Source organism: Periplaneta americana, chromosome 13 (genome assembly GCF_040183065.1).
Source record: "Periplaneta americana isolate PAMFEO1 chromosome 13, P.americana_PAMFEO1_priV1, whole genome shotgun sequence".
NCBI classification, from domain to species: domain Eukaryota; kingdom Metazoa; phylum Arthropoda; class Insecta; order Blattodea; family Blattidae; genus Periplaneta; species Periplaneta americana.
Genome location: NC_091129.1, coordinates 114,201,150 through 114,227,577, shown reverse-complemented (window position 1 = coordinate 114,227,577; position 26,428 = coordinate 114,201,150). Strand labels below are relative to the sequence as shown.

General features: G+C 34.6%; 1 protein-coding gene across 5 annotated transcripts in view; it reads right to left on the bottom strand.

Moving 5' to 3' along the window:
• Lerp (lysosomal enzyme receptor protein) overlaps positions 1-26,428 on the bottom strand; it is a 268,742-nt gene continuing 242,314 nt past the window's right edge. The window contains exons 20-22 of one of the 5 annotated variants that reach the window (XR_011335690.1): positions 22,684-22,738; positions 5,168-5,255; positions 335-351 (exon numbers count right to left, since the gene is read on the bottom strand). Coding sequence is in view for 3 of the 5 variants with exons in the window: in XM_069843904.1 (XP_069700005.1) it covers positions 262-351 (90 nt within the window). In the remaining 2 variants the exon portion in view is untranslated. Of the gene's footprint in view, positions 352-5,167; positions 5,256-22,683; positions 22,739-26,428 lie in introns of all 5 variants that reach the window. The other 4 variants (XR_011335691.1, XM_069843905.1, XM_069843906.1 and 1 more) reach the window with 4 other exon arrangements.

Here is a 26,428-nt window from a genome sequence, read left to right as displayed (position 1 = left end):
TACAATTAGTTAAACTTGTTTAATTTAATCACATTTGAACGGAATTACACAGCCTTAAAACACAATGCACATTCATCCAGAGGTAGCTGCAACAGCAATAATAGTAATAATGACTTTTTTTATCATAATAATACTGTAACACACATAAGCTAGCTCAAACAATTAGGAAGGTGCATCACGGAAACATGTTTCATCTTTGGTAAGTTGCAGTAATTGGAGCCACATCTGAAGGCACTCACACACACAAAATGTTGCTCAGTCTCACATCCTTAGCAACTCATCGTCGCTGTCCGACTCTTGTCCATCCATGTGACTCACCAGCAGCTGACTGGCCTCATCAGCAGCCTCCAACTGTGGCAGAACAACACGTCATGTAGTTTCAAGAGGACACTACAAGAATAGTTTCACGAGTCCGCCACCTGGCAAGCAAGTCAACAAACACACACAGAAAGATGTCTCTAACAGGAGAAGCAACTACAAATCATGTGCAATATTAGTAGTGTAAGCATTACAAACAGGTTGAGGGGAGAAAATGGAAACTGAATGGAAAGTTTTTAATTCTACTGTGCGGCTGTTCTTCCATCTTTCAGTTCCTTATTTTCAATGCATGTCATTACCTGAGTTCAAGAGCGCTAATCTCCACAGACATAAAATCTTAAAAGTTAAATTAAAAATACAGTGTCATGATGACATACTTTCTCATTAGGCATCTTACACATTTCACAATAATTAAGTTCTTTTAATATACTGTGAGCCACCGGCATAGCTCAGCCAGCAGAGGCGCTTGCCTTCTAACCCGGAGCTGCACTCGGGTGTGGGTTCGATTTCCGCTTGGGCTGACTAGCGGGTTGGGTTTTTTCCGAGGTTTTTCTCAACCGCAGATTTTGAATTAAACTAATAATATCCCATTCAGTAAAATAAATTATATAATTTATAACAAAATAAAATTCTAAATAAATTAAGATGAATGTCAGGTAATCTATAGCAAATCTTCAGCCTTATCTTGCCATCACCATTTTCATCGATGCTAAACAATTTAGGAGTTGATACAGCGTCATCAAATAACCAACAAAAAAATATGCTGTGAATTATATTACATTTATAGTTCATTTTTTACGCAACCAAATGAGAAGATAGCATTCCATTTCCTGGATTGCACACCAAAGGTCTTTTTCATAATCTAAAAAGTAGAACATCTGACTTCATTTATAAAATATTATACAGTTCAATTTTGCACAAATTAACGTAAAACAGGTATTCCTATATTGGTAATCACTTCTAATATTATTTTGCTATCTGCGAAAATAAAACATTTAAATGTGATACAACTATTAAAGTACATTAGTGGATTAGTATATTCCTTCATTTCCAGATTTAGCAACAAAATCATTCGACTTTCTGAGAGACCCTGAATGCACGAAATTCATCCATGGGTAAGATGAGAAATTTACAACTATTGACAACTTATATTTAAAAAGGGAGATTCTTCACTACATGCATAGCCATATGGGTAAAAACTTAAAATTAAAATCGAAACAGAAAGTAGAAATAACTCTAAAAGAATTGAATAACTTTACGTATTTATTATGAATAAACTATTAAAGATAGGAGAACATACAAGGCATCATTATACAGCACAACTCTCAAAGTTTTACTTACATCACAGAGATTCACAACATTCAATGTGGAAACTGCTGTTACACGGCATATGTCTAGATGATACTAGAGTTCTTGCCATACACGAGACAGCATGTCCATGTCTATGGTTTTGATGGCAGTGACAACATGCTGTTGTAACTGGTAGATCTTGTGGCAGGGGCGGCACTTACATAGCGTATTTTACATACTCCCAGAAAAAAAATCACGGGGTTAAGGTCAGATGACCTGGGTGGCCAATTGCCACATGTCAGGTCATTGGCAGTAGCACAGCCAATCCATCGGTGAGGCAGATGTTCATTCAGGTAACACCAGACTGCATTGTGATAATGGGGTGGTGCCCCATCTTATTGGAGTCCTCACCTAGTTGCGGTATTAGCCATTGCTGCAGCATGCGAAGATAGGTCATCTCAGTTACAGTACAAATGGCCACCCAGATCACCCGACCTTACCCCCTATGATCTTTTTCTGTGGGGATATGTGAAGGATGCTGTGTATGTGCTGCCCCTGCCACAAGTACTAGAGTTACGACAGCATGTTGCCACTGTCATCGAAACCATAGACGTGAACATACTGTCTTATGTATGGCAAGAACTCGATTATCACCGGGACATAAACCACGTTACATGCGGTTTCCACATTGAATGTTTGTGAATCTCTGTGATGTGAGTAAAACTTTGAGAGTTGTGCTCTATTTGATGCCTTGTATGTTCTCCTTTGAGAGTTGTGCTCTATATTAATGCCTTGTATGTTCTCCTATCTTTAATAGTTTGTTGATAATAAATACGTAAAATTGTTTCATTATTTTACACTTGCCCTGTATATCATAATTAATTTCTCTTAGAAAAACTGTTTTTTCTTGATATGAAGTACAAACTTTCATTTTTCAGTTCGTAAAAAAAAAGTAATGGAAAAAAATCTTCTAATTTTGAAAGGATTGTGTGTTTTTGATTTCAAATAACGACTGTTAACATATTTTATTAAAATTATTGTACTGTATGTACCAGTTTTTCATGTGCATTATTCATGGTTAAATTTTGACTTACTATAGATATTGAATATGAACAAATTCTTTCCAGTAACTCACAGGAAATCACTGGGTAATCTTACATTTAAGGAGGTGTAAATTCTGGGAAACGTTTTAATACACACAAAACAACTTTAATAGAAAATCACTCAGAAAAATAAAAACAGACAAGAAAGAAAGAGGCAGAAATGCTCTTAGTAAAGCTGTAACATTTACATTTTAGGGGTATATATTCAGGGAGAGTCCACACTTGTGGAGTAACGGTTAGCGTGTCTGGCCGCAAAACCAGGTGGCCAGAGTTCGATTCCCAGTTGGGGAAAGTTACCTGGTTGAGGTTTTTTTCCAGGTTTTTCCCAATATGAGCAAATGTTGAGTAACTTCGGTGCTGGACCCTAGACTCATTTCACCTGCATTATCACCTTCATCTCATACAGATGCTAAATAACCTAGGATGTTGATGAAGTGTCGTAAAATAACCTACTAAAATTAAACATTATTCAGGGAAACGTTTTAATACATATAAAATCACCGTGATACATGCTAAATCACTCAGAAAAATAACATTTTACTTAAATAATAAATAAAGAGGTAATACTGAATAAATAACTCTCTTAATTTTTTCTTTCATCCCCCTCCCCCACCAAAATAAAATTCCTTTTATGGCTACAGGGAACGTGTTATATTTCACCACATTGCATTTTACAAAATTAAAAAATATGAAACACTTTCATCTGCGCCTTTATGATTCTGTTATTCTTTCTTTAGTTATTGTAAGGTGATTTTGTATGTATTAAAACATCTCCAAAAAGTTATAATTTTAAAACGTAAATGTTACAATTATACTAAGAAAGTGCATTTGTTTTTTTTTTTTTGGCTTGTTTTATTTGTATTAAAGCATTTCCCAGAATTTATATATAGAGAATGTCCCAAAACTTCATAAATTTCATACATTGCTGCAACATGCCAGACTGTAGTGCCATGAGACGGCAATAACGTTACTTGTGAAAGCTGGCTATCTGCTTGTCATATTACAATGCCAAGAGGCAGCATGAGTACCGATCTCTCAGGCTTGACTCCCCTTGTATTACAACAGCTCGACCAACATGCCTATTGAATTATTTGTGAGAAAAATAAAACAAAAAATTTGCACCTTGTGTACAAAAAAATTATAAATTTTACAGAAAATAAAACCTTTCTTATTTTTCTCTATTTTTATAACAGCTTGAATTATGTTAAGTTTACAAAGTAATTCCCTAAACTCTGAGGGATAATTACAGTATGATTATCTCTTCATGACCATCTGCTAATGCTTGCATATAATGCTCGAGAGTGACAATCGAAAACTAAGTCTTTATTGCACAATTTTCATAATGACTTAGAGTTATGTTAATCTTTACAACATTTCATATAAATATGTTGATGTCCTATATTTCATGTCTGAAATAAACATCCGATTGGACATATAGTGCATTAGAAAACTCCCTCTGCAGTGACTGAAATGCTCAGAAATCCACTGAATATTAAAGCGGATGGGGGTGGCAGTTATAGACTGAGGCCGATTGACTTTTGCTGAGGATTACCAACATTCCAAGTACCAGTGGTAAATGAATTCTGTTTTCTGCACTGCGGAGGGAGCTTTCTAACGCAGTGTATAATTATACAAGATAATTCAAAAATTTTAAGGAGTGATACAGGGAGCCACAATGAATATTTTTTGTCAAAACAACATGGGGTTGGCATTGCGTTGTCACTGCGCCGGAGATGGTTTCCTTGTCAGTGAAACAACGCATGTGGTTTCAACATGATCTCCCAGCACATTTCACGTGCTTTGTTCGTAAGTTCCTGCACGTGTTTACTCAGAGGTAGATCAGCTCTGGAATGCCGCCTGTTTGGCCATCAAGATCACCAGACCTCATCACTTGGATATGTTAATGTACACCATGCTGATGACTGAGGAGCAGAATTATGGAGGGAGCAGACATGATTCATGCTACTCCTGAGATTTTTGCGAAAGTCTGGTAATTAATGGTTCACTGTTCTGAGATATGTTTGAAAACCAATGGTGGTCACTTCTACCACTGCCTGTTAACTGCACACCAGGTTCGTTGTACCTCTCCTTTCCTACCACTTAAAAGACATGCACGGAATTCTGTATCACCATGTACATACTAAATAATAATTTTTCTGAGATAAAGTTTTCAGGAACATATTGTATACACCATTCATTCTTCACTTCATCATATATATGAGAAAAAATAAATATTAAAAAGATCACTAGAGCCGATTTCGATTAAATCGCCATTTTGTGTCACCTTCTTAAATAAAAACCCAATAATTTTTCTACTAAAAATTATTCTTTAGACTTCATGTAAACCATTCCTGGTTTGAAATGACTCGTAAATACTGAACATGAAAAAAATTCGTCCAATAGATCAGGAGAAATCACTTTATTTATACAGGCAGTTGGATAGACAGGTAACATACCACAAACCCCTTTTCAGTATCAGGAATGTTGACATGAATTTCCGTGAAAATCTCGATATCGATTATTTTTGCAGCATCACAATACTTCCTATAATGAGAAAGTAAAAATATGTGTCATTAAATTACATTTTCTCACAAAACACACACACACAAAAACAAACACATACAAAGAAAAACAAATATATATAGAAAAAGAAATAAACAGATACATAAAAAAGAAACATATACATAAAATACACACAAACGCAAAACAAGTACACACACAAAACAAACACACACAAGCACACCACACAAACACTCACACACAAAAGAAAACAATAAAAAAAAACACACCCACACACACAAAATATAATTACAACTACGAGGGTTGGGACATAAGTCATGGCCAACTATTTTTTTTTTCAAAGATAAGAGTCTTGATGGGAATCCACCTGCATGTAGGCAACAAGTTTCGCACGACTGTCCGCAAGTAGTATATATATACAGGCGATCTTTTTACTGCACATACGCAATGCATTTTATCTGGAACTTAGTAAAATTACGCAGGCCATTTTTTTTTTCTGGAACTATACAGAGTGATTCAGATTACCCGTAACAGTCATTTATTTCAGAAACTAATGCATTAAAATTTTCGAGAAAAAATATTTATTACTAAACTACATGTGAACTTTCACTTGAGCTTAATTTCATCAATCAGCTCTAACAGGAAGTAGGGTCAGTGGCGTATCACTTTAAAATTTCAAATAGGAGTCCGGGTCAAATAAGGTACCATTTGATAGAGCTCTTCAAAACAAACAACTTTCATAGGAAACGTTTTTATTAATTCCTATTCTTTCAATGAGAAAACGTACGAAAAGGCAATAGGTGATTCGGACCACACGTGTCGTTTATTTCGGAATCTAGTGCATTAAAATTTTCGAGACAAAAATATTTATTACATGTGAATTTTCACTTGAGCTTGATTTCATTAATCAGCTCTAACAGGAAGTAGGGTCAGTGACGTATCACTTTAAAATTTCCGTCCGGGTCAAATAAGGTACCATTTGATAGAGCTCTTCAAAACAAACAACTTTCATAGGAAATGTTTTTACCAATTCCTACTCTTTCAATGAGAAAACGTACAAAAAGATAATGCCATCAATATTGAGAAATGTTAAAAGACGAAAATGTAAACAAGACAATAATTAATGTTGACATTTTACTGAAAGACTGGACAATTCCATTAATGTTTATAAATGTTCAAACTGTCTGCCGTTCTGAGCAGCACACACCCGTACTCTTCTTCTAATACTGTCAGTGACTTGTAACACTTCGGGATGGTCAAGTGATTGGCAAGTCTCCCGGATTCGCTGTTTTATGTCATCTCTTATTAATGAAATCAAGCTCAAGTGAAAGTTCACATGTGGTTTAGTAATAAATATTTTTGTCTCGAAAATTTTAATGCACTAGATTCCGAAATAAACGACGTGTGGTCCGAATCACCTATTGCCTTTTCGTACGTTTTCTCATTGAAAGAATAGGAATTAATAAAAACGTTTCCTATGAAAGTTGTTTGTTTTGAAGAACTCTATCAAATGGTACCCTATTTGACCCATACTCCCATTTGAAATTTTAAAGTGATACGCCACTGACCCTACTTCCTATTAGAGCTGATTGATGAAATTAAGCTCAAGTGAAAGTTCACATGTGGTTTAGTAATAAATATTTTTTTCTCGAAAATTTTAATGCACTAGATTCCGAAATAAATGACTGTTACGGGTGGTCTGAATCACCCTGTATATAAAAGAAACAAGTAGCACAACTTACTGCAAACAGTGAAAATGCTGTTGAGCAGTAAGAAAATAGAATCGGAGCTCTGTATATACAGTATGAGTACTATTGTTCTTAAAATATTGTGTAGCACTAAATGGTAGTTTAAATGTAGTCCCTTAATTTTTCCTTTTTTTGTGTGTATCTAAAAATTGTGTTTTCTGTCTGCTCTGTACTTCACTATCTTTTTATTATTATCGTTCCACATTTCTATACATTCTGACATAACTTACTGTTTACATTTTATTATGCATCATTCTTTCTCTTTATGTGTTGTATATACAGTATGTCCTATGTCTATTAACTTATTGTTTACATTGTAGTATGATCACCTCTTTCAATTTTTTTGAGTAGGTACTATATTTGGTATATTTGTAATGTTCTTCATATCAAAATTTTACTCCTTGAGCGTTGGTGAAGGCTCTATGGCCTTAACTCTGCCAGATTAAATAAAATTATTATTATTATTATTATTATTATTATTATTATTATTATTATTATTATCATCATCATCATTATTATTCCAGCCACTTCCTTTGTCAGTTAGATAGCTCATTGCTATTACAGTACTGGATATATAACAATTAGGGATCCTATTTTACAGTGAATAAAAAATCTTAAATTTCGGTATACAAATTTACTTCATTTCGGTCTATTTCGCACAAAAAACATAAATTCGGTGTTATTTCACATTTAAAAAATACAGCTTTCTGATTCTCATCGTGCAAAATACATTACTGCATATTCCTACAGAGATTAGAGGTTGTATCATCAAGGGAATCTTAAGGTTCTTTGTAAATTTTCGTAATACTTATAGTTTTCTATCAGCATTTACATGTTGTGTAGAGAAATTTGTACAATGGTCCCTCACTTATGAATTTAATAATATAAACTATATTAGATTCAAAATAATTCTGTATTGAAATATTTAAAAAAATTCAAATTTTGTACATAAAATCAATCTTTGAGAATGTTAAATTAAAATTTCGTAAAAGCAATTAACATTTTCCTTGAAAAACACTCATTTCGAATATCTTCATTCTAAAAATAAAAATGTCGCGTTATTTCGCGAGTTTAAACTTATGATATTTTTACCTGGACGGGTTTGAAACATAAAATTTTGCTTTTATCAACTGAAAAACCGTATTTGTGCATCTGTGGTTTGTGAAAACTAGGTATCTTTAATAATAACAATAAGTTAAGTCCAATAATTGACAAAAGTAAGCTATATATATATATATATATATATATATATATATATATATATATATATATATATATATATATATATAGAGTGAGTGCAGAAAAGAAGTAGGTAAGTATACTGGAATTTTAAAACTATATGTTATCATGTTTACAGAAGTGGAGATAGAAATCTCTCATTCTCAGGTAATGACATGAAATGCAAACATAACTCGAAATGTTCATAAGGAAGCAGTGATCAATCCACACCGTGATAATTCTGAGCTGACAAGCACTTTTTCTACATTACAGACTTTGCTGTCTCATCTTTCTTCAGTCTGGCATTTGTACCTGTCAAGAGTTCAGCTGTATTTGTAAACAAAAACGTAGTAGGGACCAACAGCACACATTTCTTGAAGTCATCTATACTGCAGCACTCACATCCTCAGGCAGCATGAAAAGAAAGAACTTCACAGTGCTCACACACTAAACACAAGTGACTCCAACAGGAGCATGGAGGAAGACTAATTCTGACCTTCAGAGCTGAAGCCTGGCCCAGAGCACACACAGTTGCAAGTAAATGTGAGACGAAATATCAGAGTGCAGCAAATATTCACACACGCTGCTCTTCACAGCTAACATTGATTGTTGAACTGCACTGGAAGAAACAAGTCTATCAGCAGACAGAAGACGGTCTTCCCCTCTTTGAGGGTATTCCACAGCTCTCTAGTCCTGTTCATTCATCTCAAACTACTGATTTTGGACTGCAGATATTATTCAGGATTGGCGAGATGATATGGCTTGCCAAAAGTGCCGGATTGAGGGACTATTTATTAGCTTTTGTTTCCATATAGACTTTCTCCACTGGCCCTGTACTCCAACAGCCATTGCTAGGCTGACCATGTGTCCTGTTTTGAACAGGACAGTATTATTTTTTTTTTATATTTCCCGGCTGTCCCATCATTTTATTAAAAATCGCAATTTTGTCTCCTTTTAAAAAATACCAGTACTACAAATATGCTTTTATCTTGGTTAATCAGGGGTTTCAATTTCGCCTGCACTCCGTATTCTAACCAGTACTTTTGTTATTCAGTGCTGGTGGATTAAATTTCATATTTTTTTTAAATATTCTAAGTGATTAAGCTTTACGTTTTAGTTTGACAGACATTGTTGTTTTCAGATAAATTTAAAACAATGAATTATGTATCATTAAGTATAAAATATATTTATTTTATTTTATACTCAGTGATATAATTCTTTGTTTTAAGTGATAGGTATCGACTGAACAATAACCTAATATAATAGATTTACGTTTTAAGTTTTAAGTATATCCTTCCAATGTCAAAGAGGCGAAAGTGTAATTTTAAAGACGCTCTCCAGAAAGAATTCAAATTTATTAAATTGAACAAGCTGTGTAATGATTGAACAAAAAAAGTGGTCTACGAACAATGTGAGTTAATGTCTCTTTCTCTGTTGCTCATGGAGACAGATAAATGTATAATTATCAGGCAGTTAGATACATGGAATAAAAGCAAACATTCCTGTATATGATAAATTGGTACAGATTTTTCTGAAATGAGCGAAAAACGGCTAGACTTTCAAGACTTTTGTATTATTGTAGAATTTATGCTTTGCCTTCCAGGAAGTCAGAACCTATTGAGAAAATATTTTTTTTGTTATAAATAGTATGTGGCTAACGGATAAATGAAGGTTATGTTATGAGGCAAAATTCTGTCATGGAATGTGAGAAGTTTTATGATAAAGTATTGGAAGACCGAAATTTGCTTTGTAAAATTACTTCAACTGAGAAATATTCATGATAAAATCATGGTGGAATACAGTCTCCATGTCTACCTAAATTTTTGTATGGGTTCTGTCACTGAAGACTAGTGGTAAATTGCATTATGTTCATGTAACAAAACATTTCATCACCTTTTTCTTGAATACAGAATATTTATACCGCTTTCCACTTTTGCCTCAAGAAATATAGTCAGCCTAGCCATTGCTCAAATATTTTCACATTGCTATTGATTTCTATGTGTGCTATGTTAGTCCATGTGGCTGTTGCGTGAGAAATACTGATAACATTATGACAAAGAAAAGAATAGAGAATGCATGGCTATAAAGTGAGAACTGTTCCCCTTCGTCCATCTGCCACTTTTGGTTAATACCTTCATCAATTGCATTTTTTATTTTTAGCAATTTTCCCTTTGTAACATAGATGATGGCTACTGTGAACTAAATCCAAGCGACCTTTCTATTTTAAGTACATGTCCCTATTCTATCAAGAACATAGAATAGAGCTTTTCTAGATATACATTTTATTGAATAACGAGACAATCGATTTCATCTGAAAATTTCCACAAAGTATTCATCATTCATTGCAATCCAGGCACATTATTTTGATTAAATGCTCGCAATTTGTAGCGTATTTTGAATTATTTTATAGGGTACAGATATTAATAGCATTCATTTCATAATATCTGTTTGACATAGAGTTGCCAGGTCTTACATTTTTCCCGTAAGTTGTACGTTTATTAGTTCATTTTTACGTCTTATGTTTTAATTTTCCCTGTAAGATGCTTTATTTCGTTTATTTACTTTGGCACAATGTAGAAAAATGGGTTCATTTTTTCTCCAATGATCTCCAGAAAATGTAAATAACATTAGTAAAGTTGTGGGCTAATTGTTTTGTATCCCTGGGTCCAATGTATTTGTGGAGAGTTTCCTCTCTAATGAAAGAAAAATGGACAGATGTAGGGAATCGATGTACCAAGGACTTCATTGAGTCAGATCTATAAGTTGTAAACTTTCACCTTCCATGTCAGGGGTCTTTCCAAAATGCAAAAAGTGATAAAAAATTGTTAAGAAAAGCAAAATCAGTAAATAAGTAAACAACTGAAGTGATGTAACCAAAATAAAACTTGTATCTTTATAATCTGATGGTACAGTAGGGGAGAGTCTGGTAGTATCGGACATCGGGTAATATCGGACAGTGAGTTCCTTCCATCTACCACACGATGATAGTACTTAACTGACATGGTTATGTTTCTGTAATGTCGCATAGAGAAACGTAACCATGTCATTTAGGTACTACCATATGGTGGTAGATGAAAGAAACGCACGTCCGATACTACCCAATGTCTGATACTACCCGACTCTCCCCTAAATAAAACAACTTAACATTGCAATTTTAGTGATTTTCATTAAGCCGGTCAAAATCTCCCCCCCCCCCCCCCCTGAAAAGCCCTGGGAACCCTAGTTTGGGAGCAAATTAACTGGTAATGTCCATTTATAAACATGAAAACGTAAAGCCTATTATGAGCACTTATAATACTATCATAATTATGTTTTTGTTAACTATTGCTGAGTTCTTGGTAATAAAGCCATTCCCTACCAGTAACTCTCTTATTCTCCAATATAGGAGTGATGTAGCAAAAAGTATAATTGTTTTAATTTGGGCACCATATTTTTATGTTATGGCAGTTATATCATCTATATGCAACCTTCAAACTGTTTGAAGGCCGTTTGTTAGCAGCTCCATATGACCAAGCCAGGAGGATTTAACAGACAACTCCATCAACCACATCCCCTTTTTACTACTTAGGGAACACTTGTGCATGCCATGACAGGTCAGCATGCTGAAATGGCATTGCCTTCACTTTTATGGAACAGTTATATCACTGTGACGAGGTCTCCAGAGACTGTTTTGTTAAAAATACGTTGCACATTTATGAATTTATGAAAATTAAGGAGGTTAAACCAATTGTTACGAGCATCGTAATCCTTATGAAATGTTTCCTTAACTTTTTATTAACCCCAACAATTGAATAACACGTATTTTAATTTTTTTTTTTTTTTTTTTTTTTTTAATTTTTTGGGTTATCTTAGTATTTTTGGTCTTTCATATTTTTTATTTTTTCCTGATTTCCACGTCAATTATAATCGTAACTTCAATGACTCAATTTGTTCATATCACACCAAAATTATTTAGTTATTTAGCTTGTATGCTAAAATTGTTCTTTCCACAATCTACGAGTGTGTTGACAGCAATAAAAATCCCTAGGATAGTTTTCTTTCAAAGGAAAATAATACTGATGGTGTAGAGCAGCGGTCTCCAAAAAGCGTATTGTCTTTCGTGCTCTCGATGCTGCCCGCCGAACACAGTGTGCTGTAAGGCTAGAGAAGGGGGAGAGACTCGTACCTGAAAAGATGGGAGCGATCAGTGGGGGATCGCGGCAACGGTCTGCTTATGTTTACAAATAATATCAAAATAATAAGAAATATCATACGTTTGTATATTATTTTGACGTATATGAAGCTGGAGCCCCGACTGTTGCTATTGACACAAGCCATTGCAAATTCAACCTCTTCTGTTCAATGGTACCTTTCAGTGCCTGGAAAAGATCTTCTCCAGTTGTATTTTGTAATTACATCTAGAAGACATTCAGACACAGTAAAATGTTCATTAACTCCTCGGATGAAAGTGGATAGGTGGGCTTTGTCATTTCTATCTGTGCTTTCGTTCAATGCAAGTGAGTAAGCTACAAACTGGTTAATTGTGATTTCGATTTCAGATTCAATTACGTTTACAATCTTGAAATTCCTTCTCTGAACTGTAATTGGAAACAATTTAATTTTCTTAAACCTTGACTTTGTTCTGGACACAGTATTTTAGTAACATTCTGTATGCACGATTTTACAAATAATGCTTCTGTAAAGGGCTTAATTGATTTTCCAATATTCCAAGCTAGAACATAGCTAGCAAGAAGCTTTTATTGTTTAAGACTGAGGACACATGTGTGATTTGTGTTTGTATTTTCTTATTTTATATTTATCAAAATATTTGTAGGCCTACGCATTTCACCTAAAATTAAACGAAAAACTATATGTTTGTCATGCGGAACTGAGTGTAAATGCATTGTAATATGCTGATTATTATGTATGTGTTCTTTGTGAAGAGTCGAGTATTGTCGTCGCATGTTGAATTTTAACACACCCGTCAAAATTTTCGAACAAATTAAGCATTTCACATTCTCCCCACTAACACAAAAATATTTATCTTCCTATTCATCCTTGAATGTACTATGTCCATGATTAGAAGACATTGTGAAACGGTGGAACACGCCGACCAACACAATGATAATGGCAGTCCCCCACTGCTCTTCGTTTGTGCATAAACATTGAGTACAGTACAAGTGGAGATGGGTGAGGCGGAGCGCGCTCATTACGTACTGGCTTCAGTTCTGTTCAGGGGCTTACTCACAAGTACGCTTTTGGAGACGTCTGGTGTAGAGTCATATATTTACAGCATATGAAAGAATTTCTTAATTAATACCAGTACTACAAGAAAAATTAACACCTGTTTCTCAATCACATCAAAATTAACTCCCCGAATCATCTCACCTATCATTCTATCATCAGGAGTAATGAATTTCACTTTACAGATGTCTCAACAACGAAAAGGAATTCAATACTCACAGACCAGCAGAAGCTGGGGAGGTATTAATGACTGTACCTGGAGACACTGAAAACTATCCAATCAATATTCTTTTTACTAACATTGATTATAGTTGATGTCACAGTTCTTTTCCTCTCTTTTCTTTGATAAGGAAATACTAAAAACGAAGACATCACCTTAATTTGAGTTGGCTACCACATCAAAGGAAAACTAACCATGAGAAGAACTTAATTATTCTTTCACCATCATAGCAGCAATACGTATTGGTAAATAATTTCGTACATATTGAAAAGCTGGGAATTGGATAATGGATAGTGATATTCTTGGATATGTATCAATAGAAATGTACTACATTACAGCGAATTCCAATTAGTGCATCCAATTTCCCTACTGTGCAACAGGAAAATTCATTTAACTTTCTTTTTCTCTAGTAGGAAAATGAAAACAGATCAGTCACATTACATTACACTGTCTATCCCATCTTATATGAGTTATGAGCACTGTATACATCGCTAAACACATGACATCTGGCACTGTTAGCATCTTTCTGAAACAATTCTATGCTGTTAGTAGAACAGTAAACATATGAAGCTAGAAAAAACAGTTATTAGTAATATTACGGCATTCACTTTGTCGTACAAATAAAAAGCAAGTGAAAATTGGTGCAACTACACTCTTATCTAACTAATGTAATTCTAAATCATCCATTAAAAATATTCATTAGTATTACAAATTAATAGCAAGCATCAGTCATTATCTTTCTTTATGCATCTTTATGAATATATGTAGTTGATTATGGGAATAAGATTTCAGGTTTCCCAATCATGTGTTGAAATTTAATTTCTCTGATATTTTGGACAGTTTAATTTCTATTCTCAGCATTATGTATATAGTAGGGTCAGCTTACCTCATACCTCATACCATAAGGGTGAAACCTAACCATTTTTCCCCCATTACCACATATGCTAGTGGATTGTGGTGATTTTCTAGTTTGCAGGTTGAATTTTCTTTTGCCAACTTCGTTTCGAATTTCGACAGACAAATACTACAAATGGTAGTGATTTTGTAATTGTTATGTTGGCAGCTGAGACAGACGTTGTTGGTACTGGAGTTCCTTGAAATTAAAATTGTACTAGATTTCTGGGCCGATTACTGGAAGCTAGTGAAATTTGAACATACTAATAATTAATTAATAACAGTATTAATATTAATACAGAATAGTTATTTTAGTTTTATTTATGTGTTTTTTTTTGTGGTTATACAGTAATTCAAGACTATAGTCAGCTAAGTGTAAATAAATATAACATAGCCTACTTGGGTGTGATAATGCAGGTGGGAAATCGATAGGAATACTATCTCGCATTTTAATGAATTTCTTCTGTGTTTAGGTTTTTATTACAATAATGCCAAAAAGAGGAAAAAGCATCACAGCGACTCCACCAAGAAAGCGTAAAGTGTGCTGCGACAGTGGGAATAACTTCCCCTACTGGCATTCTGTTCTTTCAGATTTAACCGAAAGAAGCTAATGAAGAAGGAATTATGCTCACGGAGGCAGCAATTATAACTAGAATAGCAAAATTATTAGAAGTAAGTATTCTTAAGCATACATTTCGTGATGGTATTCAGCCTTCAGAGTTAGTACTAATAATTTCATGTGGTCAAACAAAATACATTTCTAGGTTAGGTCTCGTGAATCAATTGTTTAGTCAAACCAATGAATTTCATATCACTTCACGTAAGATTATTTCCTAAGAAGTTAATATGGCCGTCTCTTCAATGTTGCCAATGGTTACTGGATATCACCAAATCAGGTAAAATTACAACTCTATGCGCTGAAACGATAATACTAATTATTATTTATTTGTTTATTTATTACTGATTGATTTAATATTAGAAAGCATTTTGTCTGGAAACACTAAATTCATTGGTTTGATTATACAGTTCACGATTCATGAGATATAACCTAAAAATGTATTATGTTTGATCACTTGAAATGTAATATGACAACCGAATACCACTTCAAAATGTATGTTATTGATTTATTTATTTATTAATACTGAATTATTTATTAACATTAATATTATTATTAATTACGTTCAAATTTCAAATAACACTTGCTGGTAACATTTGTTTCATGAACATTGGCAGTTTCTTCAAAGGCAACATAACAGTTAGAAAGTAACTGCCAGTTGTCGTATTTGTCAGTATCGAAATTCGAAATAAAGTTCGGCAAAAGAAAATTCAACCTGGCAACTAAAGAAATCGCTAATGCAGTAAAGCCTGGTTCCCATGATGCTTCTTTCCTTGCAGGCCAGCAAGCTTGGTGCTGCTGACTCCCGTATTTGTTGCTATGTTGGCTACTGTTCAAATGCAGCTGGCTCTTTTCACAATAGGGATATCTTATGCGAAGTTTTACCGCTAGATGGGAGGAGTGTTCCATGCGGCTCAACATGTTGTAGGGCTATGTTATTTCATATGCTACAGTTCATTACGTTTTCCCGCTTGTTGGTTTTCTGCGCGTGTCAAAATTATATTTACAATTATTTTGCACAACCTAGAATAATTTAATATAATTCAATATTTTCTTACCTCATAATTTAATTTAATTTGCAATAAATAATAACGTAAACCTGTATAATATTGACCAATTCCACGAGATGGGTGGGGAAATCTGCAGTATGCAGGATATAGATACGAGTAAATTGAATGTTCATGAACCTAAACAAGAACTTTGAGAACGAGGTGCATGAATAAAAAAATAGGAACTACCGGGATGTCAAAGGTGAATATTGCCCTCTTTAATCATTAGTATTTAAGAACCGTACGCTAAAAACAGGATATGCAACCACCAATGTGTGTTTTTTTTTATAGGGAAGGGACTATCGAGATTGAATTTCTTGTATTTTTTTCTGTAGTTGCAGAAAGATCAAATGAAATGTTTAATAGGATGATATAATATGATCGCACTAGTATCACGATTAGTCGTGCTTTTTGTAGGTTAAGGACATGCAGTTTTGAATACTATGTAGTATGATTTTGAAAATTCGAAGTTAAAACATGGTTTTAATAATTAGGGTACAGTACATTAAAAACATTATGCACGAAATGGATTTCACTACGGATCGTCCTGGATATTAAACATCCCAGTTTATCGAGAGTTTACTGCAGGCGTAAACTTCGGAGACTCCTACAACTACTGCATATAATCTAAGCTAACATAGCTCGCTGTCGAGGTTGCATATGTCTTTATTATTTTTCCTTTTTCCTCTTCCAAAATGAAACTGTAATCAACAATTCCTTACTTGAAGTAGTTACTTTTATTTAACAGCTAGCACTTTCGAGGCGCAATTTAATTAGTTATATTTTTTAAGGTTTAAACCATATATTCAGAATATTTCGGGACCTGATTGAAGACAAAAACCTTTCCCTGGTGTTTACAAATAGGAACATAACAAAAATTTGCCATTTTTAGTTATTTTTAAGAGTATTTAATATACTAATACACTACGTATATCCTCAATGTTTATATATCGAAAAATAAATGCACACGCAAAGCGCATCCCTCAAAGTACACGTGCGCTATCCGTTGGTGCTAGTTCAGGATATCCCTATTCGAATTGAAAATCATCTGCTGCTTCATCTGTTGCCAACACTCATGATGAAAAAGAAACTAAACTGTTGTAGAAAACAACTAAAGTCCTACATTAACAATAGTAAATGTCGTAATAAAGTAATTAAACCAGAAGTGTACAACAGCTAAAGTCCGATATTTAATTGCTGTTTTTTTTTTTTTTTTAGAAACTAAGGAATATAGAAAAAAAAACAGATTTAGTTGGAACATGGTAACATGGTTCCAGCGGTGATACTATAATATCATCTTTGATTTCAGCATGCAAGCTAAAGCCTGGTTCAGACGGTGCGTGTTTCTGTGATGGATTCCAAGGTGGCTAGCAGGCTGGGTGCCGTGGTGGCTACGGTGCTGGGTTCCGTGGTGGCTGCGGTGATGGTTTTCGTTCACACGGAGTGAGCTGCCTTGCATGCTGGATCCAAAGAGTTTGAAGTATTACAAACTCTTTGGCTGGATCCCAGTTTGGAAGTTGGAGATGCTGGCGCGGTACGATTTGTAAACATCAAATATGGAAGCTGTATGTGAAGCTGTACCTATATAACGTCTTTGAGCTGTATGAAGAAGACGTTTAGCAGCCTTTGCTGTTTTGCTAGCTTTGAACGCTGAGGAGGCAGATCAAATTAAAAAGAGTAGAATGTGGAACCAAAAATGGTTACTGCGTAGAAATACGGGCCAAGATGTCTTAACAATGCTGTTTGTATAGCATATAAACATGTTTCTTCTCCGTACGCCTCAATTAGAGTTCTGACTTGATCTTTGGTCCAACCGTAGGAATTCATAATCAAAATTTTCGACTTGCTCTCTTGGAGAGGATGGTATTTTTCAAAACTTTTTTCCTATTTGGTGTGAATTATTAATTTTTTGTATGTAGAGAGCTCATAGCAGTGGCAACTCAACCAAATAAAAATATTTTGAAAAAAAAAAAAAAAAAAAAAAAAAAATTATTTGGGGGCCCAAATTTGAAAAAAAAAATATATATATATACCCAATGCAGGATTGTACTAAAACCGATATATCTAAACCGTTTTTAAAGATAGATTCAAACAGTTTTTGCAATGTATTTTCAAAAGCATGTTCTACAAACTGTCTGTAACAGAATTTTGATATTAGTCCCTATGTTGGTAAAATAAACAATTAAAATTGAATAACAATTTTCTGATTTCCTTTCTTGCAAACAAACGGACGTATTTTTAAAATTAAATCAATTAACAAAATTCTGTTACAGAGAAAAGTTTCCTAATAGTCTAAAGAATGTGTGTTCTAAATATCATGCATGCATCTTTAATAGCTCAGAAATTATATTCATTTTGTCTGGCAATGTAGCAAAAAAATGAAGTTACTGAAAACCAATAAAAGCGGGCGTGTGATTTAAAAATCCATAGCGCAGGAAGTTTAAAAATGACGTCTCAACATCCGATAAGGGCACAAATACCCACAAAATGTTATGCAATGTATTCCACACATATCAAAGGGTATTTTAAAGAAAAAAACAATTTTTTGAAAATTTAATTTACCGGAAACAACAATAAAAGTGGGCGAGTGATTTAAAAATCCATAATGCAGGAAGTTTAAAAATGGCGATCCACACATATCACAGAGTATTTTTAAGAATTTTTTTTTTGTTGAAAATTTAGTAATTTTTCATCAAAAATACCATCCTCTCCCCTTAAAATAGTAGCTTCTGCAACCTTCCCGAGGTTGTTCCACACTGTTGTTTTCTCGCTCCCAAGGTCCCAGAACAATCTAGATAACACTCATGATAAATAAGAAACTAACCATAAGTGGAAAACAACTAAAATTCTACATTAACAATAGTAAATGTTGCAACAAAGCAATTAAACAAGAAGTTTAAAAGAACCAAAGTTCTATATTTTGATTATTCTATCCTTAGAAACTAAGAAATACATAAAAAAAAAAGATTTAGTTGGAGAACAACTATTTTGGTAACACTGAACCAGCACAGAAGCACGCAGGAAAAATAGCAAGGAACCTACCCTCGAAATCCAGCAAGCTAGCCATCCATGGAGCCACCAGAGCACATTATTAACAGTGAGTGACCACGCAGGCGACCCATCCGCGCAGCCACCTTGGAATCCATCACAGAAACACGCACCGTCTGAACCGGGCTTAACACGAAAAATAGCAAGCAATCTAATCTTGAAATCCAGCATGATAGATAACAAAGCAGCCACCAGTGGGCAGGATTGCCATCAGCACTCTCAGCATGTAATCCATCACAGAAACACACACCGTGGAAACCGGACTTTGTAGGGGAAAATGATTAAGTTTCATCCTTAGGGTATAAAGTAAGGAGATGCAGACTACAACAAAGATTTCGAAAGTTCGTTGTGTACTCTGTTGAGTCTGTTATGCTTGATATATGGAATATAGTAAGCAACCATTCCAGTTAAAGGTAGAGGTAGACCTGTTTAGCAGGTAGGACATAGAGCATGCATAAGTACTTCATTCCAAGTAGGCTTCTTGTGCACCCGTGATGGAATGAGTTACGTGCCAATAGTGCTGTCTAGCTAAGCCAGCTCTACCATCTGCCACAAAACACATTCCTCTCCAGTCATAAAATCTGTATACCAAACAACCGGTAATGGTCTGTTGTATCTCACAGACCTACAACAGTTATCATGTCTGTCAGGTAAGCAGGAACCTGAGGAGTGCCAGCGCCTCTTATATAGACCTATGGATATCTAGAATCCATCACTACTGTCATATACTAATCTCTGAATAAAGCCTAGACCCCCATGATGCGTGTTTTTCTAATAGATGTGATGATGGCTGTTAAGCATGCTTGCTTGTTAGAAATCCCACTCACTGCTGACTGCTTTGGTAACTAGCTTGCTGGATTTACAGGAAAATGTGATATTTTTGTGCGTGCTTGCATGCTGGGACAGTGTTATCAAGTTTGTAATTTTCAAACTAAATTTTTTTTCTGCATTCCTGAATTTCTAATACAATTAAATATAGGACTTTGATTGTTTTACACTTCGGGTTTAGTTACTTTATTACAACATTTACTAATGTTAATCAGGGACTTCAGTTGTTTTTCACTTATGGTTTAGTTTCTTATTCATTATGAGTGTTGGCGACACTGCGCTGGGAGTAAAACAACAGACGATTTTACAATTTGAACTGATGAGAGCAATTGAGAAGTTTGTATTTAAAATGAGTTACGGATTCTAGTCAGCGAATAGGGATTATAAAGAATGGACACTGAGCGAAATTTCCTGTGTTTTGTTTCTCTGTGCGCCAGCGGCTAGTTCCACTTTCAAGCGCTAGAGGTAGTGTAATCGAGCATACGCTAAGATTATAATTGAGGATCCAAACATCGCCTACCTTATTGCATAATCCAGTAGGCCTAACGCTTTGCTTCAAATAAATTCAAGTTAACAGCTTTTCCTTATTTCTCAGTGACAAACTAGTTGTAATAATAATATTTTATATTTCAGATATCATAAATTATATTATAAAATAATATAATACATTATAAAATTAAGTATCGAATTCGTTTAATATTTGTATATAATATAATATAGGTATATGGTTTTACTTCTCGTAAGAGTTTTGTTTTTCCATTTTCAGCGCTATCAAATCATTACATATTTTAATTGTTGTTGGGGTCAACGTCTGAACTCTCATTATAAAGGAACTCTAGAGTCTAGACATTACAGTTAATGAAGAATTTATTATTTTATGGATCCAATTTATTTTATTTGAGTACATAATGTACCTAGATGTATTAATTGTATGTGTTATATTTCCGCTGTGTCGACTGCTAGCTGGTGTGATGTCAGCGCCAACTCTAGGGAGAAAGCAGAATCTGACGCTCTAGCTGGCTTGAAGGTCATTGAAATCGGTCCGGCTACATCAAAGGTACCGACGCGAAGTGTCCATTCTTTATAATCCCTATTCGCTGTTCTAGCTGTCTTGGGTTGGACCAAGGATCAAGTTAGGACTCTAATTGAGGCATCCAGAGAAGAAACTTTCCTTTCTGTTATTTAGAACCTGAATTACCATAATAAACAAATGCAATGATTCAGCCATACATAGAAAGAAATGATTTTCATATATCATTATCAAATTTATCATGCTACGCCAATAAGAATATTCAATTGTTTTAAAAATCATAACCAAAACACCTTCTAGGTTTGATATTCAGGAATTTTCACGTTCCAGTATGCAAGACAGCCCACTGCATATGAACATAACCATCACGAAAACAAAATGGGAGCCAGCAGTGCAGCTAGTACAGCACAAAGCTTGCTGGGCAAAGAAAACAAGCAAGGAAAAAAAAAATCACTGTCTAAACTGGGTTTAAACTACTATGAACACCAATGATCAATGCAGCATCATGCAACTGTAAGTGGTGTCCTATTTTTCGAGACCTTAAATGATAATGAAAGGGGAATTGTGAAGTGGGTTGGTAAAATGACGAGAGAATAACAAGAGAGCCCCGAGAAAAACCTCAAAACCTTGCCTGTCCACAACAAATAAAATTCTGCCATCACAAAGATTTGAACTCGAATCCATGGTTGCCAGTGCTCTGCCAACTGTATTATTCAGGTCTTAAGTGGTTGCAAACCTAAGAATAAAATCTACGAGTAGTTTCAAAATATTCGAGGAATCAAATATCAACACAATGTTAAAAACCTATAATATTCCTCACAATCCAATGATGGTGATAGTTTGAAATGTTATATGAACGAATGTCGTGAATTATATATTGTGGTACATAAAATCATTCATGTTGTTTTTAAAGTAACTATATCCAAACATACTCTGGTACATCCCCTCTCAAATAAGATGAGATAGAATAAAGGCTCTCTGCAGGGGTGATAAATTCAATAGTGTCTTAATTTTTAATACATTATTTTATCTATTTTATAATTATATTGCTTATGGCTGTGTACTTCAATTAACATTCATGGCAACGTTTCTTCCCTCTTTGTGACCAATAAGATGCTACTGCTTCCTCTTTCTTTCGCCAAGAGACACTGATTCTTTGTGTACAGCAGTTAGGTAAATTCATGGAACAAACAGAGGATAACTCCTTTGTAGTGGTTATGAAAAAGTTCTAAATTTTACCATGTGGTTATATATAGCTTTGTTCCAACAGAGTACAAGACCAGTGACAGGCATGCAGATAAGGTAGAAAAACAATATGTTCTTCTTTCTCAAGGATGAGCCTACACACTGTGTAAATGTTAAAGCTGTAGAATAAGAACTGTTTAAAAAACATGGTGTGTTACTTTTGGAGAGATGCTCCTATTGTCCCCTTTTGACACAATAAACTATTTTCGCGTTTTATACGAATTTAAAAGGATAACAACCCCCATCACCACTGCAGTGAATGAGCCTCATCATGCAAGGACAGCACAAAGCGTTAATGTGTTAATGAAAAAAATGAGCAGTGTGTGCACTGACTTGCATGTACCCTGCCTGCAGCCAATTACAGTTCACCGCTATCAGTATCATTTCCCTGCAAACAAAACATAAAATCCTGTGCAAAATATGGAAACAAAATAAAGGACATAAGCTATTTTATGCCTGAGAGGCAATCAGGGTTAAAAATTAAACCTGGGAGAAGAAAAATGATCCTTGATGACAGTAGATCCAAGTATGTTTACAACTGTAGTATATGTTACAGTCAAATCCCGAAATATGAGCATGTCTAGGATTTCCCAGTCACATCTAGGTATGACCAACATTTTCGGATAAATTGAGATGCAACTGGACGCACTGTGATTTTTTTTTCTGCAGCTCCTTTACACGCCATGAAGATACTTGGGGGCTTGGAGGTAGAGATTCATGTTTTCATAACCTTGGCACTAATTCTCATTCCATACAAGAAGACTCCGCATAACAAACATAATGTAAAATCCTTCTGCGCCCCAACCACTGATTGGCTCTATGTTCATGCTGGAAAATGAGGCATGCACCAACACGTGTGGAGCAATGACAGGTGATGCAACATAACATATGATTATTTTAAACTAACACCTTAACATAAAGCATCCAATGCATGCGGGATTTTTTTTACAAGAATGCACTTACATTATGAAGCATCCATGTCAGGTAACAGACTGGTTCTAAAGCTTTTCCTCTTATGATGTGCGTATGTACATATGTCGCAGGACGTTAACTTCACGCACTTTAACACAGCACAGCACTGACACTAACATTGTAATGCAGCACAAGGAGCAAACAGTAACAGAAACTGATTGAATGAATGATGACGCAGCTACAGAAAAATTACATAATCTCTTTGTTATGTATCATTATACTTCACTGTCAACAGTCCATTATTGACCACGACTACAAAATCACATTCTTTCTTGACAGCCTCAATTAGTTTTAGTCACTTCAAATATCTTATTTCCTTCTTGTATTTAGAAAAACGGTAAATTTTCGATTAAGACTTCGAAAATATATAACATGTGTGCTTACAGACACAGGACTATTTAACATCGCGTTCTAGGCATCATAAAGAGCTTTTCTGTCCTGCAGTCAATACAAAGGACTTCACACACATGCATTTGTTTAGATACGGAGTCTTCTTGTATGGAATGAAGATGAGAGTGAGGTAGTGTGGTCGGCACCATGCCCCAACAGTCTTTTACTGCCAGAGAGGACCTAATACTTAATTTTATAGGAAAATGAGTGAACTTTGTGGTCATTCTGGAAGTTTTGGCAACGGTAAAAATTCCATCACAATACAGGATTGAACCCAGGACCTTTCAGTCCGTAGCCAGTTGCTCTACCAACTGAGCTACAGTACCCGACTGCCTGAGCTGTGATTTGCTTAGGCAAAATAATAAGCAACTGGCTTGGTTTAGACATATTTGTTTAGTTACAGCTTCCACACATGCATGTTCTGTACATGCGTGCATCTCACAATCTGTCTGAACAAGTTCACTTTGTTGCTGTGTGTGTGTTAGGTTAGATTAGAAATGGTTAGATAAGGTGTGGTCAGGTTAAAGTTAGGTGAGGTAATGTTATATTAGATAAATCTGAATTAGGAAACGTTACAGTATGTTAGATAACATCAGGTTACATAAGCTTTCACCATTTTCTTTTATTTCTTGATTTGAACAAAAGGGTTTTATCATTTTGAAATATATCTTGTCACATTTCAATATGTTAGTGCGAAATATGCACGCAACTTTTTAGGATTTAAGTAGGATACTCGCAAAACTCCAAATTAGTCAAATTTCTGGATGTGTCAGTAACATATACATTACGTTGTACAGAGGAAATTTTAGCTTTTATAGTGCCATCGCTCTTATTTCCGGCAGCCAATCAAGTTGCAGGTCGGCTACATTTAAACGTGTGCATCTTGTGATTCACTGCTGATGACGTTATGCACTTCCTAAGGCTCGATAAATACTTAAAATAATCGCCCGCCATTTTGGCTCTTTCGTTGGCATTTGCAGAAAGCACACGAGGACGTTATTTGCCGCTCAATTACAGTGTGTTTGATTTATTATCATAGGAACTACGACATGATAATGTTTAGTGGTGTGGCAAATAAATTCCTCGTCTGGTAGCTCGCAACGAAAGAACAAAAATGGCGAACAATACTACTTACCTAGACTTTATAGAGCCTTCACTTCCTAAGGAGTAAGCAAAGAGGAGGAGTCACGCCGGAAATAACAGCGACACAACTATAGTGTACCTCATTATAAAAAAACAGAAGCAACCAGGATGATGTAAAATGTAATGCACACTTAACAGGCACATTCAAAATTAAAATGAACTTCTATCACCAATGTGAAGCTTTATGCATCCACATATTACTACGTAATGCAAGTTATTTATCACAAAACACACTATCAGCACGTCTGACACACAAATACCAAACACAGATTGAACATCATTTGTTCATTACTTTATAAATAAATGGGTAATATTGGCATAAAATTGCAGACTTGTAGTGTTTAATTCTAATTGAATAGACCTGAAGGAATAAATTTCTACAGGTTATATAAACCTAATAAATTCAAAACCGCATGTATTACAACGAAAAATGTCACAGGAAATTAAAAAAAAAATGTATTTAAAATTAAATAAAAAATATTACTAAAAAATAATAAGTCACAATGAGGTCCAGAAAGTTGAATTATTTTTAGTCATAACGTTGTTCTGAAAAAATCTATCTCATGGGCCTCAAAATTGTCGTGCCAATGACCACAATTTATATAATTTTTGCACTCCCACTTTTTTTTCCTGAACCTTAAAATTATGTAAGTATTACCGAAAATTAATTCGCTGTTTTATGAAGTAGAAATAGGCCTACATACAATTTACAACTTTTTTGTTAATAAGGATAGGCTTATTTAATAAGCCCTAAGGAAAAATAATTTGGTAATTCAAATTCTTGAAAAGCCATCCTCAGTGGCTGATTGCCAATTCATCTGAGGTTCATTGTTCAAACCTGGCCAAAAGCAGCGAGTTTTTAAGAGCAATAAAATTTTTAGCATGGATCCCTTTAGAAGGGAAATAAAGCTCCATTTCGGTAAGTTAAATAGTCCCTGAATCGGTGGACTCCAGGCAAAATTTAGCGGCTGGTCTCGTCAAAGATAAAATTCAACTCTTTAATTATCATCAGGCATTATGAATTATGACAGTCATGTGCCATGAAATTCATCATTGCCAGGCTAACAAAGTCGAAGAAGGACCATATCTGAAGGCACTGGTAATCAGTCATTTCTTGAATATAAATCCACTGTTAAATGAACTACCAGAGACTGAGTCATTCTGCTGAAATTTGTAGTGAATAAAGACGGTACTTGGGGCAGATTTTCGAGGGTTACTCCAGTTGTAATTGAAACATTTCACCATTTAATAATGATAATGATGACGTCGAAAATAATAATAATAATAATAATAATAATAATAATAATAATACCAACAACAATAATACCGATGCAATATGATCTATCTACATATGATGGATCACCAATTTTATGTTGATCATCAAAGTGATTTATATATATATAAGGTAAAATTATCTGCTAAGGATGACATGAAAATCAAAGTCAGTATCATACCCGTCATTAAATTACAGAACAAAAGTATATAAAATTAATAATAAATATAAAAGAAAACATTCTGAACAGAAAATATTACAATGTGCTATAAATATCCTCACAATGTTTTTTTTGTAAAT